The sequence below is a fragment of the Populus alba genome, chromosome 12 (assembly GCF_005239225.2).
Source record: "Populus alba chromosome 12, ASM523922v2, whole genome shotgun sequence".
NCBI lineage: Eukaryota > Viridiplantae > Streptophyta > Magnoliopsida > Malpighiales > Salicaceae > Populus > Populus alba.
In genome coordinates this window covers 13,763,262-13,779,842 of record NC_133295.1, presented here as the reverse complement: position 1 = coordinate 13,779,842, position 16,581 = coordinate 13,763,262, and the positions used below count along the sequence as shown (strand labels likewise).

At 34.3% G+C, this 16,581-nt stretch overlaps 1 protein-coding gene and 1 long non-coding RNA gene across 2 annotated transcripts; both read left to right on the top strand.

Annotated features, from left to right (window-relative positions):
- The first annotated feature begins 648 nt into the window (after nucleotides 1–648).
- On the top strand, nucleotides 649–3,389 carry LOC140954332 (uncharacterized). Its single transcript, XR_012167495.1, has 3 exons — nucleotides 649–1,717; nucleotides 2,479–2,548; nucleotides 3,134–3,389. It is a non-coding gene; the product is annotated as an uncharacterized lncRNA (long non-coding RNA).
- Nucleotides 3,390–11,535: 8,146 nt separating this feature from the next.
- Nucleotides 11,536–14,929, top strand: LOC118060630 (uncharacterized). Its single transcript, XM_035073876.2, has 2 exons — nucleotides 11,536–14,266; nucleotides 14,529–14,929. Exons 1-2 carry the CDS (start codon nucleotides 11,536–11,538, stop codon nucleotides 14,915–14,917), a joined length of 3,120 nt encoding a protein of 1,039 aa, XP_034929767.1. The 3' UTR covers nucleotides 14,918–14,929.
- The last annotated feature ends 1,652 nt before the right edge of the window (nucleotides 14,930–16,581 follow it).

Sequence of the window (16,581 nt, the reverse complement as noted above, 5' to 3'; positions counted from 1 at the left end):
GAATGGCAGACTACAGTGGCAAACCCCTCTTAAGACGCAATTGAGTATTCTTATGTACCTGTCCCTAAGGGTACCTTGAAAATTGAGTATTCTTATGTACCTGTCCCAAAGGATTGACTGCTAACATTCAATATGTGGTCTTAAGAGGGGTTTGCCACTGTAGTCTGCCATTCTTGATAGGAAATAAAGTGTTTGTTTTTTTTTTTTTGATTAACCTGGGGTGTCCGGGCCAGCTTGCGCGCACCACGACTAATCCCCAGGGCCTAACTGAACACCCTGCAAGCCCAGAAGGCAGGTAAGTCATCGCGGGGATGGCAGGAAGGTATACAAAGGGGTTCCAACCCGTTATAGAGAGGGAACAAACGCCTCCCCCACTAGCAGAACCCCCAAGTACATGGGTGAGCTTGGAAGTCGAACCCAGGCAACTGAGGAGACTTCTGTCTCCCCAGCCGCTGAGCTGGGACCTCCCGCTCGAAATAAAGTGTTTGTTGTTATCACAAGAACTGGACCTATCGTGATGTTTTCCTGAAATTTCAGATTTAGAACTATATATTTTTCTTTTTTATGATCCTGGATGTCCACGCGCCCCACAACTAATTAGTGTCCTGTTGTTATACCGTTGTCACTTCCTTAATTTATAGGTGCTTTCTGATCGATCAATCAATTCAGCTATATTGTAAGATTAGGCAGCAGCAGCATCATTCTTCTCGATTCAGAATATGTGGCTCATGTCTCTGACTTAGGCACAGCTAGGCTCATATTGCCTGACTCTTTTAAATGAACCTCATTTGCGGGCACTGTAGGGCACAAAGCTCCAGGTGAGCTAGCTTCCTAATCGATTGGTTTTTGTTTTATTAATTCTATTGAAAAATGAGACGTTATGAGCAGCATAAATCATTATTTCAGATGGTGTGCATTTTCTAGGTATGTATTGCAGAATTTAATTTAAGATCAATAACATGGCAATATTACATCGAAAATGATGACACATTACTTGAATTTCAATTATATTTGGCCATGGATGTTATCAATGGTGAAACATTACTTGAATTAACAGTAATGCATGGCCATTCTTCAAAAGATAACAGCATGATCAGAATCTATTTCAGAGAGGGCCCACACAGTGAAAGTTAGTGAAAAATGTGATGTCTATAGTTTTGGAGTGATAACTTCGGAAATAATGATGGGAAGGAAACCGGGAGATTTCATGTCATCTTTCTTTGTCCTTGGCATCCTCCTCTTCATCATCATTGCCATTTAGTCAGCAAGCAATCTGCTGAGTGTGGAGACAAATTCACACAATTACAGCTTCGATGACATGTAAACAAGGCTTGAAGAAAGGCTAGAAATTAATGAATCAACAATGGGCTGAAATCATGGCTGCAAATCAAAGAAAGCTTTGCGGGTGAAAATGGGAGTAGTTAGAGTATGCAGTAAGAGAGGGAGGAAGAAGCTGCTTGTGTGATGTTTTGTATTAAAAAGATAGGAAAAGGCAACAAAGCCCTTGGAGGCTTAAAGAGAGGGTATATAAATGATTGAAGGGTAGTGTGGTAATTGACCAATAGTTGATAAATATAAAAAAAAAGAAAAAAAAAAAAAGAGGGATCTGAAATTTGGAGAGAGAACCGGCAGGAGAGAAGGGAGGAAGAAGAAGAAGAAGAGAAAAGAAGGGAAAATAAGGGAAAAAGGAAGAAGTTGGAGAAAAATAAGTAAAAGGGTAAGATTTTATGCTTTAATATGTATAATATATTTTCTTTAGCTTTAAATTTCGGTTTTGATTAATTTTAGAGTTTTAAAGTTTGTATTTTGAGTTTATTGATGAATTAATTTGAAGGTTAGAGGTTGATTGTTGTGGGTAATTAATTATTAAGTTGAATTTGAGAGATTGTAGAGAAAAATGATGATTTTGAGTTATGGTTGAATTGAATGATGAAATTGTGTTAGAAATCAGGGGATAACAGTAGGTGATCTATTGAAATTCTGGGTTTGAGGTTGAAGATGATGAAAATTCAGTTTGGTCCCTCAAATTGTGAAAATTACAGTTTAGTCCCCGAACTTTGAAAATATTATAGATTGGTCCCTGAGGCATAAATTGAGGTTCTGAACAGAACTGAGGATGATTTAAAGGAAAAATTCCAGTATAATTAGGAATATATGATATTTTCAGTTTGGTCCTCCAATTTGACAAATTACGATTTGACCCCTAATATTTTGATAAAATCACATTTTGGACCTTGGGGCATAATTCAAGATTCTGGACAAAGATAAGGACGAATTATGGATAAATTTCAGTATGGTTATGTATTTACAGTTTGGTCCTCCAATTTTGGTAAAATTACATTTTGGTCCCTGCTTTGGAAAATTGTCGTTTTAGTCCCTAAACCTAGGAGACTAAGCCTGGTTTCCTTTTATGCATTGAAATCTTTTATTTGTGTTGTTTTGAGTTGCTTTTGAGTATATTTCATATATTTATTGTAGGTTCTCCTAACGATCCTTAATAGGATTTTTTTCGGTGTCTGCTTTTGACTTTTGTTTGCTTTTGAGTCAGGTGAGTGGAATAATCTTTAATATACATATAATATAAATAAATATGTATGTTGATTATAAAATGAGTATAACTAGTAAATTTCTTGAATATTTATATATGTTGCTTTATTTTCTGAGTACTCATTTATTCTTGAATTTGCACTCGCAATCTGTTAAAGTAAATTCTATTTGATATGATATACGTTTCTTTGATGATTATGTGAATATCTGTTATGCCTTGATATAGGACTTGTCAGTAACTCCATGCTAACGGAGAGTAGTTAGCCTGTGTGCACATAGTATTCTGTATACCTAGCTGGTGAGAAAGGCATCAGCCTGTGGCGACTGATCATCCCATAGTGGTCACCGACGGGTGTCATCTAGTCACCGACGGGTGTCATCTGATCTCTGACATGTAATTCACTATGTTATGATAATATGCTACGTTATGATAATATGTTACGTTATGATAATATGTTTAGTAAGCATATGTATATGTATATTAAGATAAATCATCTTGCAAATTATTAATATCTGAAATGTATATTAAATATTATTCCCTCACCGAGTTGGTTGAACTCACCTCTCATTCTTAATATTAATTCAGGTTCTTAGTTTCTGATAGCAGTTGGACTTTGTTGAGTGTTTCTGCTTCTTCAGTTCTGGTCGATATGCCTTGCTTGTTTGCGAGGCTTTCCTTTCAGTTTTGATTTGATGTCTTAGACGCTCCACTGTTATCTTGGTTTAATTAAATTTGGATTTTGACAATGTAATGAGTATTATAAATTATTATTTTTGTTTTTGTTTTAATAACTATCTTTCGGTTTCATCAGCTTTGAATAATATGATATTTCTGAAGATTATGAGACGCTGCGTATTGTTGAATAAATTGTTCTTTTGATATGTCTGTTTTGAGGCTTAGCGTAGGTGAGGTGTCCTTTCGACACCGCTCCTGTGTTGCCGGTCACGGATCCGGGATTCGGGTTGTGACAGCTTGGGCAGCAGCTGCATTGAGAGAGAGATGTGAGGCAAATCACTTGAGAGTAGGAGTAAAGTTGATGGTTTTCCTCGAACTCTTTTGTTCTAGATTTGAGTATTTCTTTTCATATAATAATATTCGTTGTTTCTTGGATGTAGACAAGTTACAGAAACCACGTTAAAATATTGCGTTCAGTCTCTGGTCGAAGATCAACCAATCCTAACAATTGATGCTAAAGCTTTGGTTGAAGAAAACATGTGTTTTATTTTTGCCTAGAAATGAAAGTTGTACATAATATTTTCTGGACGTACCACTTCAAAGAGAATGTCGAGACAAACACAACGGTGAAACCTGAGAGCACAATGGAGGTCGAGCAGTAACCCATGCGCCAACACATGTCGGTGAGGAGCCTGCCCACACGCACCAACGTGCCACATGCCCGTCCACAAGCCGTCTTCACCCAAAAACAGCACCCAACCCGAAACCAGTGACCTAACCAATATTGGCTGGCCCGAAAACAAGAGATGACATCGATCCTCAATATTGTTAGAATGACATCATCAGGCTAGTCAGCAGTCACGTCACCAATGTGGGGGCTACACTAGCCACTTCAACAAGCCTCGAGTCAAGCCGAGCAGAGTTGGGATAAGCCTATCCGAGATGGAGCCAAGTTGAGTAGAGAGTTGAAGGTAGCGACCCTACGAGGGTGATCCTAAGATGGGTAAATAACCTAAGATGTTTATATCATTTGTGATGGAGATAAGAAAGGAAGCGAAACACAGCTAGCAAGTTGAAATTATATGTCGTATTCTTTACTGATATGGTGTTGTTCAAATATATGAAACGTCAGTAAGGTGAAATTCTATTCAAGAAGATAGAGTTTTAAGCTTCCCTTCTTTCCTTCAAAACACATGCTTTAACTAATCTTTCAGAAATAGCTCTGAAACCATGCTAGAAAGAGTTAGGGTAAAGAGGGAGGAAGGGGAGCATGGTAGGAGACAACTCCCTTTCATATTTTCTCCCTCATAAGAGAGAGGAAGCTCCCATGAAACATAGATTACAACAAAGGTCAAGAGCCTCGGTGTTCTTGAAAGGTCTCCTTGAATCATCAGTTGCCAAACAAAGGCTCTGTGTGGCCGAGCAGAGAGGCACTGCAGTAATCTTAGTGAATCTTAGGAGTCTTTTTAAATAAAAAATAACAGCAACTCTATGAGACTGATGACTCCAAATATCATGAGGTTAAACAGAACATATATGGGTGACAGCTCACTGAAGGAAAGCCTTGGCTATTTTTGACTCACATTTTAAGGAAAAAGAACTTAGGATATTACTATTTATTTTGGATCATATATTTTATGGAACTGATATTAACTAAAATGTTGTATCTATAAAAAAAAACAAAAATATTGTAATAAACAAAAGAAAACTAAGGCATTAACCGAAATCGCCATGAAGCATTAGCAGTGCAAACAATTAAACAGGACAAAATGATGGATTTTTTTCTTCTTCTGATTTTGGATTGATTACGAGTACATTTTCGTACTGAGAGAGGTATTTTTGATGTAGAAGGTTCGTTTCAATTGGATACGGATTGATTTTTTGAACTACGTGGATAGTCTTGTAGAGATGTATTTGGATAAAATGGATAGATCCAAGCCTGAAAAGTGACCTAATCGTACTTGTGTGATGAAAAGCCCTGTAACTTAGATCTGATTTTTAGATTGAGTTTTTTTTTTTTTTTCAGGAAATTTTACAAGTCAAAAGGTCAACTTGTTATAACTATTCAAAGAGCTTAAAAGTTGATATTATTATATATTTCGTTATTTTTCTAATTAATTTCAGATGTTAGCTCTTTTTTTATGTAATATTTTTCTATTTGAATTTGAATTCTAATTATTATAATATTGTGAAATTGAACAATTTTTTTTCTAAAATTGATAAACTATTTATTAATAAAATTATAATTATAATTTTGTGTGATATTTTTTTAAAAAAATTATCTTTTTTATTCTTTGATTTCTATTCCATTAGTTTGACTTTTAGGATGCATTGTCTTTTATTTTTCAATGTTTATTTTTCAACGTTAAACAAACCTCAAAACTAAGTCAATGGAATATATTTTCCAATCAATCTTTGAATAACAGAAATCAAAGAATAAAAAAGATATTTTTTTTAGAAATTATCTTTTTTATTCTTTGATTTCTGTTCCATTAGCTTGACATCTTCGTCATTTTTCTTAGGATGCATTATTTTTTATTTTTCAATGTCAAACAAATATTCAAAACTAATTCAATGAATATATATTTTTCAATTGAATATTATCAATTTAAAATATATTAATCTCATAATAATATTAATAAGTAAAATTCACCGGCCACAACTGTCACCATCTTACAACCACTACAACTTTCATTATTATCACCTCACCACTACTGTCCTCTATTTCAACTACTATTTTATTATTAATATAACCACTGTTTTATTATCTTTCTATAATAACTTTTGATCATCACCATCCCTCACAACAACATCACTCTTGTCTTTTTATTATCAATATAATCATTATTTTATTATCATCACAACATCATTATTACTATAACAACAATCAATATCATTTTATTATCATTATTAAACAACCATTAATGAAAAAAATAATATATATTTATATGAAAATATTTTTCTTATCCAAACAATGAAAAATAACTCATTTTTCTTCAAAAATTCTTTTTTCCAGTTAGTTAGCATGAATGGAAATTGTTTTGGAAAATAAAATTAAAAGCAATAAAAGATTAATTAAATCTCAAACATGCAAAACTCATATCTGCACCCCACAATCAATACCACGTCATTTTTCAAAGTTCAATTTTGTGGGGATAGAATTAGAGAAGTGCGTGGTCCATTACATTCCATTACAAAATAAAGATTAATTCAAACAGAAGATGCACAGCAAGAAAGTTGCAGCGAAGCCACCCTTTTCCGGCGGTATACATTTTGAATTTGGTTTCTTCATACGGCCTTCAAACCTGAGAATATTATTTGCTAATGTGAAGCGAGAAAAAAAATATTATTGTGACTTTTATATTTCCATATAAAATCACTCCATGAGCTATGTGCACAGAAGAAGATTTTTACCGTTATGCTCAGCTGAATTAATTGCCACCGAAAATCCTTACTCTGACTTCTACATAGTCATCTTCTCGATTAAGGTACCAGTGTGATTGAGTTTGGTTCAAATTTAAGGATGGATTGCTAGAAATAATTTTTTTTGTGAATGTATCACTAGTGAAAATGTGGATGAGCACTTATGCTAAAGATATATCAAGAATGCCTTAAAACAATAAATCTATTTGGTATATTGAGTTGAATGCTTTGCAGGTTTTTTTATATATAGATATATATGCCAGAATTAATTACTTTTTTTTTTTTTTTACTTCTATTGAATAAATTAGTCAAAAATATTTAACTCCAAAAATAAAAAACAAAGCAACCTTGTCAATCATAGAATGTGTACAGTGGGCGACCCAAGCCCCACTACCTTGAATTGCTTATACTTTTCAACTGCTATGTACCAATGGAAGGCAAGTCAAAGTATGCTTTCCAAAATCATAGCTAGCTTTTCTCAAACGCTGAACAGAATCAAAGTCCTGGCGGCTCCCAAGAAAGAGGATAGTGATTGAAGCTATGTACCAAACGCTAAACAGGAACTTAATTTATGGCAAGGAAAACAAGAAAACCTGAAAAGTATTGAGAGACACTGTTCATACTGAAAGTATCAGTTTGGTGCTCTCGTTCTATATATATGTAACAGGACAGCATCTCCATATGCAGTCCTGGTATATGTTTTTTTTACTCATCCTGATTAGAGAAAACAATCAAGATCATGACATCAATATCCAAATCATCCCATTTTTCTAGTTTTTTTGATTTCTTAACTGCGCAACATCAGGTAAAATATAATCAGGAACAAATTTTAGATTGTGATTAAATTCTGTAAATGTTACGTCATCAAATGATCTCTGTCTAATTTATGTAGTATCATTGAATCATATTAAACACTAGTTTTTTGAATAAAATACAATTAAAAAATAAAAAAATAATTTTTATTTTTTATTTTACTGGGTCGGACCCAGTTCAATGCATTTTGAGTTTTGGATCAGAATCGGTCCGACTAGAATAGTGAAGCATACTACATTGTTGATTCTAATTAATTCTATGAAGAGGGCGAAGAAGTAGCATTTACTTGCTTTTCTTTTTCTTGGACGCAAAAACACTGTGGAATCCATGAACAATAAACTATATTTTTTTCCTTTATCGAACAGGTTTTAAGGAATATACAAACAGAACCTCTTAAACAAACACTGCCTAAGTCATTAACCGAAATCGCCATAAAGCATTAGCAGTGCAAATAATTAAACAGGATAAAATAATGGATTTTTCTGATTTTAGATTGATTATGAGTACATTTTCGTACTGAGAGTAGTCTTTTTGATGGAGGATTGACTTTTTGAACTACGTGGTTAGCCTTATAGTGATGTATTTGGATAAAATGGATAGATCCAAGCCTGAAAAGAGACCTAATCGTGCTTCTGTGAAGAAAAACCCCATATCTCAGATCTGACTATTAAATTGAGTTTTTTTATTTTTCAGGAAATTTTATAAGTCAAAGGTCAACTTGTTGAAACTATCCAAAGAACTTCAAATTAAGCTTAAAAGTCGTTATTTTTATATGTTTTTCTATTTTTCTAATTAATTTCAGATGTTTAACTTTATTTTTATTTATGTAATATTTTCCTATTTGAATTAGAATTATTATTATTATAATCTTGTAAAATTAAATAAATTTTTTCTAAAACTGATAAATTATTCATTAATAAAATTACGAATTATAATTTTTACGTGATATTTTTCATAAAAAAAATTATTTTTTTTATTCTTTGATTTTTATTCCATTAGTTTGACTACTTCGTCATTTTTCTAGGATGCATTATCTTTTATTTTTCAATGTTTGTTTTTCAACGTTAAACAAATATTACTCAAAACTAAGTCAATAAAATTTATTTTCCAATCAATCTTTGAATAGTATCAATTTAAAAAAATATATATATTTCTTATTCTTTGATTTCTGTTCCATTGGCTTGACTACTTTGTCATTTTTCTAGAATGCATGTTCTTTTATTTTTCAATGTTATTTTTCAAGGTGAAACAGACACTCAAAACTAAAACTAAGTCAATAGAATATATTTTCCAATCAACCTTTGAATAGTATCAATTTAAAAAATATATCTTTATCTCATAATGAAATTAACTTGTAAAATTCACCAAATACTGCCACAACAACCACCGTCCCACAACCATCGCCACCTTCATCATTATAATCCCACCACCACTATCCTCCACTACAACAACTATTTTATCATCTTTCTATAATAACCTTCTATCATTACCCCCAACCACACCAGCACCCTCATATTTTTATTAAAAATATAATCATCTCATCATAACATTTATTTCTTTAGCATCTCACTGTATATAACCTCTTAACATCATTATTACCATAACAACAATCAATATCATTTTTTTATCATTATTAAACAACCATTGATGAAAAAATAATATATATTATATGAAAATATTTTTCTTATCCAAACAATGAAAAATAACTCATTTTTCTTCAAAAATTCTTTTTTCCAGAACAAACGAACCCTTAATTTCATCTAAGATTGCTTCCTTTAGCATGAATCGAAATTGTTTTGGAAAATAAAATTAAAAGCAATAAATATTAATTAAATCTCAAACATGCAAAACTCATATCTGCACCCCACAATCAATACCACGTCATTTTTCAAAGTTCAATTTTGTGGGGATAGAATTAGAGAGGTGCGTGGTCCATTACATTCCATTACAAAATTAAGATTAATTCAAACAGAAGATGCACAGCAAGAAAGTTGCAGCGAAGCCACCCTTTTCCGGCGGTTTCTTCATACGGCCTTCAAACCTGAGAATATTATTTGCTAATGTGAAGCGAGAAAAAAAAATATTATTGTGACTTTTATATTTCCATATAAAATCACTCCATGAGCTATGTGCACAGAAGAAGATTTTTACCGTTATGCTCAGCTGTTTATTTGCCACCGAAAATCCTTACTCTGACTTCTACATAGTCATCTTCTCGATTAAGGTACGCACCAGTGTGATTGAGTTTGGTTCAAGTTTAAGGATGGGTTGCTAGAAATAATTTTTTTGTGAATGTATCACTAGTGAAAATGTGGATGACTTGTGCTAAAGATATCTCAAGAATGCCTTAAAAAAATAAATTTATTTGGTATATTGAGTTTAATGATTAGCAGGTTTTTTTATATATAGATATACATGCCAGAAGTAATTAATTTTTTATATGTTGAATAAATTAGTCAAAAATATTTAACTCCAAAAATAATAATAAAAAAAAACCTTGTCAGTCATAGAATGTGTACAGTGGGCGACCCTAGCCCCACTACCTTGAATTGCTTATACTTTTCAACTGCTATGTACCAATGGAAGGCAAGTAAAAGTATGCTTTTCCAAAATCATAGCTAGCTTTTCTCAAACGCTGAACAGAAACAAAGTCCTGGCGGCTCCCAAGAAAGAGGATAGTGATTGAAGCTATGTACCAAACGCTAAACACGAACTTAATTAATGGCAAGGAAAACAAGAAAACCTGAAAAGTATTGAGAGACACTGTTCATACTGATAGGGGTGTTAAAAAAACCGAGTAACCGAAAAAACCGAGAAAACCGATGGAAAATTAACTGAGAAAACCAAACCAAGATGAAAAACCGATTAAACCGATTATTAAAATAAAAAATCTTTCCGGTTCGGTTCGGTTTCGGTTTTACCACTGAAACCAGTGAACCGAACCGGTTTACCCATAAAATAAAGTTATAAACAAACTAGTATAAATAGTACAGTAAGTAAACCTAAACCTAAATGAAATCACAATTTATTTCTGAAGCCGCCGCTCACACGAACAAAAGTCTTATCTTCTTCTTCCTTTTCCCTTTAATTTTCATTTTCTCTGCCTCTTGCCCCCGCATCTGTCTCTTCTCTAGCTGATCAGTAAGTAAATAACTCATATCTCCGCATCCATCTAGTATACTTGCAGCCGTAAACAAACCTGAACAAAATCTTCACTTGCAGCAGAAAGAGTGAAAGAGGTAAAGTTTATTGTTTATCAATACTTGGGTATCTTCTTCTTTTATATATATATATAAAAGAGAGCCATTTGCAAAAGTAGCCCTCCTTGACCCTCGAGAACTTGTTGTTTGAAACAATCCTCTTGAAGAAGCAATTGGGGATCGTGTCATGTATATTTGACAGTTCAACTATCATCAATGCTCATCTCAACTGGAATAAATTTCTTTGAAGCTTTGGCACTAGCCCTAGTTTGCAATGGCCCTTGTTGTTGAATGCTTAAAATTAAGGCTAAATGATTATGATTGGAAATGAAAATAGGGTCGCTTAGTGTATAATTATCGTACAAGATTAAGCCAAATATTTTATATTTCTCCTTTTTTGTTTGATCAACCCTCTGTTTCTACTCGACCATCATCCACCAAATTTGAAGTTTTCTCCAGTGAAGAACTAGGCACTCAATCTAAGACCATGTAAACAGTGTAGGCCAATATTATTTCAATTTCAATGGAGTACGCGTTGTTTAATGTAAGGCTAAGCCAATTAAAAAAAAATTCATATATGATGGGATTAGGTTTCCCGGTTTTTTCCTAAAAAACCCGGATTTAACTTAACCGGACTGGTTCGGTTTGAACCGGTTTCCGGTCCGGTTTGGTTAATTTCTTACAAAAATACTGTAATTTCGTTTGGTTGGTTTTTTAAGCCTAAACCAAACCGAATCGAACCGTGAACACCCCTACATACTGAAAGTATCAGTTTGGTGCTCTCGTTCTATATATATGTAACAGGACAGCATCTCCATATGCAGCCCTGGTATATGTTTTTTTTACTCATCCTGATTAGAGAAAACAATCAAGACCATGACATCAATATCCAAATCATCCCAATTTTCCTTCTTCTCCACCATAACTTTCTTGGTTTACAACCTGCTTGCTTGTTCTACCGTCATAACTTCGATTCCTGACAGTACTATTAGCGGTGCAGGATTCAAAGAAGCACAGGCCCTTCTGAAATGGAAAGCCAGTCTTGACAATGAAAGCCAATCCCTCCTGAGTTCATGGAATGGAGACACCCCTTGCAAATGGGTTGGAGTTGATTGTTACCAAGCTGGTGGCATTGCCAATTTAAGTCTTCAGAATGCAGGTTTGAGAGGTACAATTCATAGTCTTAATTTCTCGTCCTTCCCAGACTTGATGAAGCTTAACCTCAGTAACAACTCACTCTATGGAACCATTCCTTCACAAATTAGTAACCTTTCCAGGCTCACCATCCTTGACTTGTCTTACAATGATATTTCAGGAAACATTCCATCTGAAATAAGCTTCTTAAAAAGCCTCAGAATATTTTCGCTATCCAATAATGATATGAATGGTTCCTTCCCTCCAGAAATAGGAATGATGAGTTCACTTTCCGAAATAAATTTAGAAAAAAATCATCTCACGGGTTTTCTCCCTCATTCCATAGGAAATATGAGCCACTTATCAAAATTTCTTGTATCTGCTAATAAACTCTTTGGTCCCATACCAGAGGAAGTTGGAACGATGACATCTCTTGCAGTTCTAGACCTGAACATCAACAGCCTAACCGGTGTTATTCCTAGGTCCATAGGAAACTTAACCAACTTGTTAGAACTTTACCTTCTTAAAAACAAACTCTCTGGTTCCGTTCCTGACGAAGTAGGGAACATGAGATCTCTCCTTTACTTTACCCTATGTGATAATAATCTCAGTGGCATGATACCATCTTCTATAGGAAACTTGACATCTCTCACTGTCCTAGACCTTGGACCTAATAACCTAACCGGTAAAGTCCCTGCTTCATTAGGAAATTTGAGAAACTTACTCCAGCTTTACCTTCCATATAACAACCTTTTTGGTTCCTTGCCTCCAGAAATAAATAACCTTACACATTTGGAACATTTGCAAATATATTCTAATAAATTCACTGGACATCTACCCCGAGACATGTGCCTTGGGGGATCCCTTTTGTTTTTTGCTGCCTGGGGCAATTATTTTACTGGACCTATCCCAAAAAGTTTGAGAAATTGCACCAGCTTGTTGAGATTCTTTCTTAACAGAAACCAAATTAGTGGAAATATATCTGAAGATTTTGGCATATACCCACATTTATACTACATGGATTTGAGTGATAATGAGTTTCATGGTAAACTTTCATGGAAATGGGAGCAGTTCCATAATCTGACATATCTAAAAATCTCGAGAAATAAAATCTCTGGTGAAATACCGGCTGAGCTAGGAAAGGCATCTAATCTCAAAGCACTTGATCTCTCTTCAAACCATCTAGTTGGTCAAATTCCAATTGAATTGGGAAAGTTGAAGTTGCTTGAACTTAAGCTCAGCAATAACCGACTTTTAGGAGATATTTCTTCAGTTATTGAAGTGTTGCCTGATGTTGAAACACTTGACCTAGCAGCAAACAATTTAAGTGGATCAATTCCCAGACAGCTTGGCAAGTACTCTCAGCTATTATTCTTGAATCTGAGCAAGAATAGTTTCAAAGGGATTATTCCTGCAGAGATAGGGTATTTGCGCTTTCTTCAAAGTCTTGATCTTAGTTGGAATTCTCTGATGGGAGACCTACCACAGGAGCTCGGAAACCTGCAACGGCTAGAGTCCTTGAACATTTCCCACAACATGCTGTCTGGTTTCATTCCAACCACTTTTAGTTCTATGCGAGGCTTGACAACCGTGGATGTTTCCAATAATAAGTTGGAGGGTCCGATTCCTGACATCAAAGCCTTCCATGAGGCTCCATTTCAAGCAATTCACAACAATACCAACCTATGTGGCAATGCTACTGGTTTGAAGGTCTGTGAGACACTCCTAGGAAGCAGGCCTTTGCATAGAAAGGGAAAAAAAGTTGTCATTTTGATTACACTCCCTCTGTTGGGATTTTTATTTTTTTTTTTCACCTTGATTGGAGGTTTCTTCATTCTCCGGCGGAGAATTAGAAGTAGACGAAAAATGTCAATGGAACGCGGAGATCTGTTCTCGATATGGGGCCATCAAGGTGAAATAAATCATGAGGACATCATTGAGGCAACAGAGGGATTCAACCCCAGCCATTGTATTGGAGTAGGAGGGTTTGCAGCTGTCTACAAAGCTGCTCTGCCAACAGGGCTAGTGGTGGCTGTGAAGAAATTTCACCAATCACCAGATGATGAGATGATAGGTTTGAAAGCTTTTACAAGTGAGATGCATTCCTTATTGGGTATACGCCACCGAAACATCGTGAAGCTGTATGGCTTCTGCTCACATAGAAAACACTCTTTTCTGGTTTATGAATTCCTTGAAAGGGGTAGTTTGAGGACTGTTTTAGACAATGAGGAACAAGCAATGGAGATGGATTGGATGAAGAGGATCAATCTTGTGAGAGGAGTGGCCAATGCTTTGTCCTACCTGCACCACAATTGCTCACCTCCGATCGTTCATCGAGATATTACAAGCAACAATATTCTTTTGGATTCAGAATATGAGGCTCATGTGTCCGACTTTGGCACAGCTAGGCTACTATTGCCTGACTCATCTAACTGGACCTCCCTTGCAGGTACCGCTGGGTACACAGCTCCAGGTTAGTCAGACTTTTCAACATCTCCTTCCTAATCTTTGGTTTATTTCTTAATTCTAATGAAACATTACTCGACAACAACCATTAATTATATCTGTAAGTGTTCATCCCTTATAAGAAATTTTCCTATACAAATATGCTTCTATTCCTAGGCGGTGTATGTAAGCAAACAATAATTTTAGGATTCGAGTCCAAGTTTTAATGTACTAGAGTTGTCCAAAACTTATTTTGGTACTAAAAGGAACGCATGATTGTTCGTCTACAGAGCTGGCCTACACAATGGAAGTGAACGAAAAATGTGATGTCTATAGCTTTGGAGTGGTGGCTATGGAAATCATGATGGGAAGGCGTCCAGGCGATTTCATTTCATCTTTGTTGTCATCGGCATCCTCATCAACAACAGCGGCAATTTGTCAGAATACGCTCTTCAAGGACATCTTAGACCAGCGCCTCCCGCCTCCTGAGCATCGGGTTGCAGCAGGTGTGGTCTATATTGCAGAACTAGCATTTGCTTGCTTGAACGCTGTTCCCAAATCTAGGCCATCGATGAAACAAGTTGCTTCGGATTTCATAATTCGATGGCCCCCATTGACAAAGCCATTCTCCATTGTAGAATTGAAAGAAGTTTTGGTTCACAGAAATGCCTCAGGCTGACTCTACTGTTTATGATCAATAAGTTCTTTTCCTAGTTAAAATGTATACTATTGTTCTTCAAAATCTTAGCAAATACTGTCCCGCGCTTCACAGCGGGCAATGTTTGTCGGGAAGTAGTAAATTTTTGGGAGTAAGTAGCAGCATTATTTATAGTGTTGGATTCGGGAAACACCAAAATTTTAATGGAGCTAATATGTTTTCTACCCTTCATTTAGATGGACTTCATAGTTTATTGTATAGGCAAGGAAAAATTATCGATTTATGCATCCAATTTTATAATATACTGAATCAAATGGGGGGAGCTGCTCCACTATGGTCAACTAAATTTATATATATATATATATATTTTGGACAACATGGAAATTCTTTAGCATTATGTTCAATCTGGCTTAGTAGATCAACTTTAAAAATTTTTGATCTGATTTTTTATCTAATCCAGGTTTTAAAATAAACAACATATAAGTTTTTTCGACATAATCCGGTTGATTTGATGGGTTTAAAAATAATCCGAATGACCAATAAAAATATAATTAAATCTTGAAAAGATTTTCAAATGACATATTTTTTTAAAACTACTTTCTACTTAATTATATGATACAAAAATTATCTCACAAAATTGAATATCAACTTTGTGTTAGGATATTTGTTTGAAATCACGATAGCTCCATAAAAAGCAAATGAAAACCAATTATAAAAATTAATTTTCATTCAACTTAAATTAATCAACTAAACACGCAATCCTGTGTCATGGATTCAACCGTATTTTTATATATTGAATTTTTTAAAAATATTTTTTATTTAATTATATGATAATAAAACTAAATACTAGCAAAATTGAGTAATAATGCTCATATTGAGATATGTTTTTGAAATTATAATAATTTTATAAATAAAAAAACTAAAATAAATTATGAAGACTACTTTAAAATTTATCAAATATTGAAGGATGATTAAAAAAAAAGGTAAAGAAAAAAAAGGTAAAAAAAATAAAAGTGAAAAAAAGAGAGAGAGAATCAGATGTTACGCCCATACGAACAGTGAAGAACCATTAACAAGGCCAGATCTTTTAGTGTTTTTAAGTAAAAGATAATTTCCTCATCATCAGACCAGATCTTAAATTTGAATCTTTGTTATTATCCTATCTATCCTTTGGTAGCCCTTGAATCCGCAGTGGCCAATCAAAAGCTTCCTCTGGCCTAAGCACTAACAGAAATACACCACAAAGTTCTTCATTTACAGCAAATTACTGAAAAACAAATCTATGAGGTTTATGTATCTCCGATGTTATTAGCCGAAACAGGACAGGTGAAATTTACTCTTTTGCTTCGCATTTTATTACATTAACTGTGGATGTTGGAGTCACTATTCAGAATATCGGATTCTGGGAAGGCTGAGAAGAAAGAGTTCTTTTGGATTCAGAATTTCAGGAGCTTCAAGCTTTTTATTATTCCGACTTCTGAATTGACAGGAACTTCAGAAATTCTGTCAATTCAGAATGGATTAAATACGGAAAAATCTCAATTCATGATTCATTAAATACAGAAAAATAAAATATGGTACAAATATTTTTTTCAACAGACGATCTGATATTTCCGATGGCCCCACTGTCAATTAAAGCCATTCTCCATTGCAGAATTGAAAGATGTTTCGGTTCACAGAAATGC

Coding starts and splice junctions, on each gene's coding strand:
- LOC118060630 (XM_035073876.2), top strand. CDS start 11,536: ATGACATCAATATCCAAATCATCCCAATTTTCCTTCTTCTCCACCATA. Junction 14,267..14,528: donor CGCTGGGTACACAGCTCCAG/GTTAGTCAGACT, acceptor GTTCGTCTACAG/AGCTGGCCTACACAATGGAA.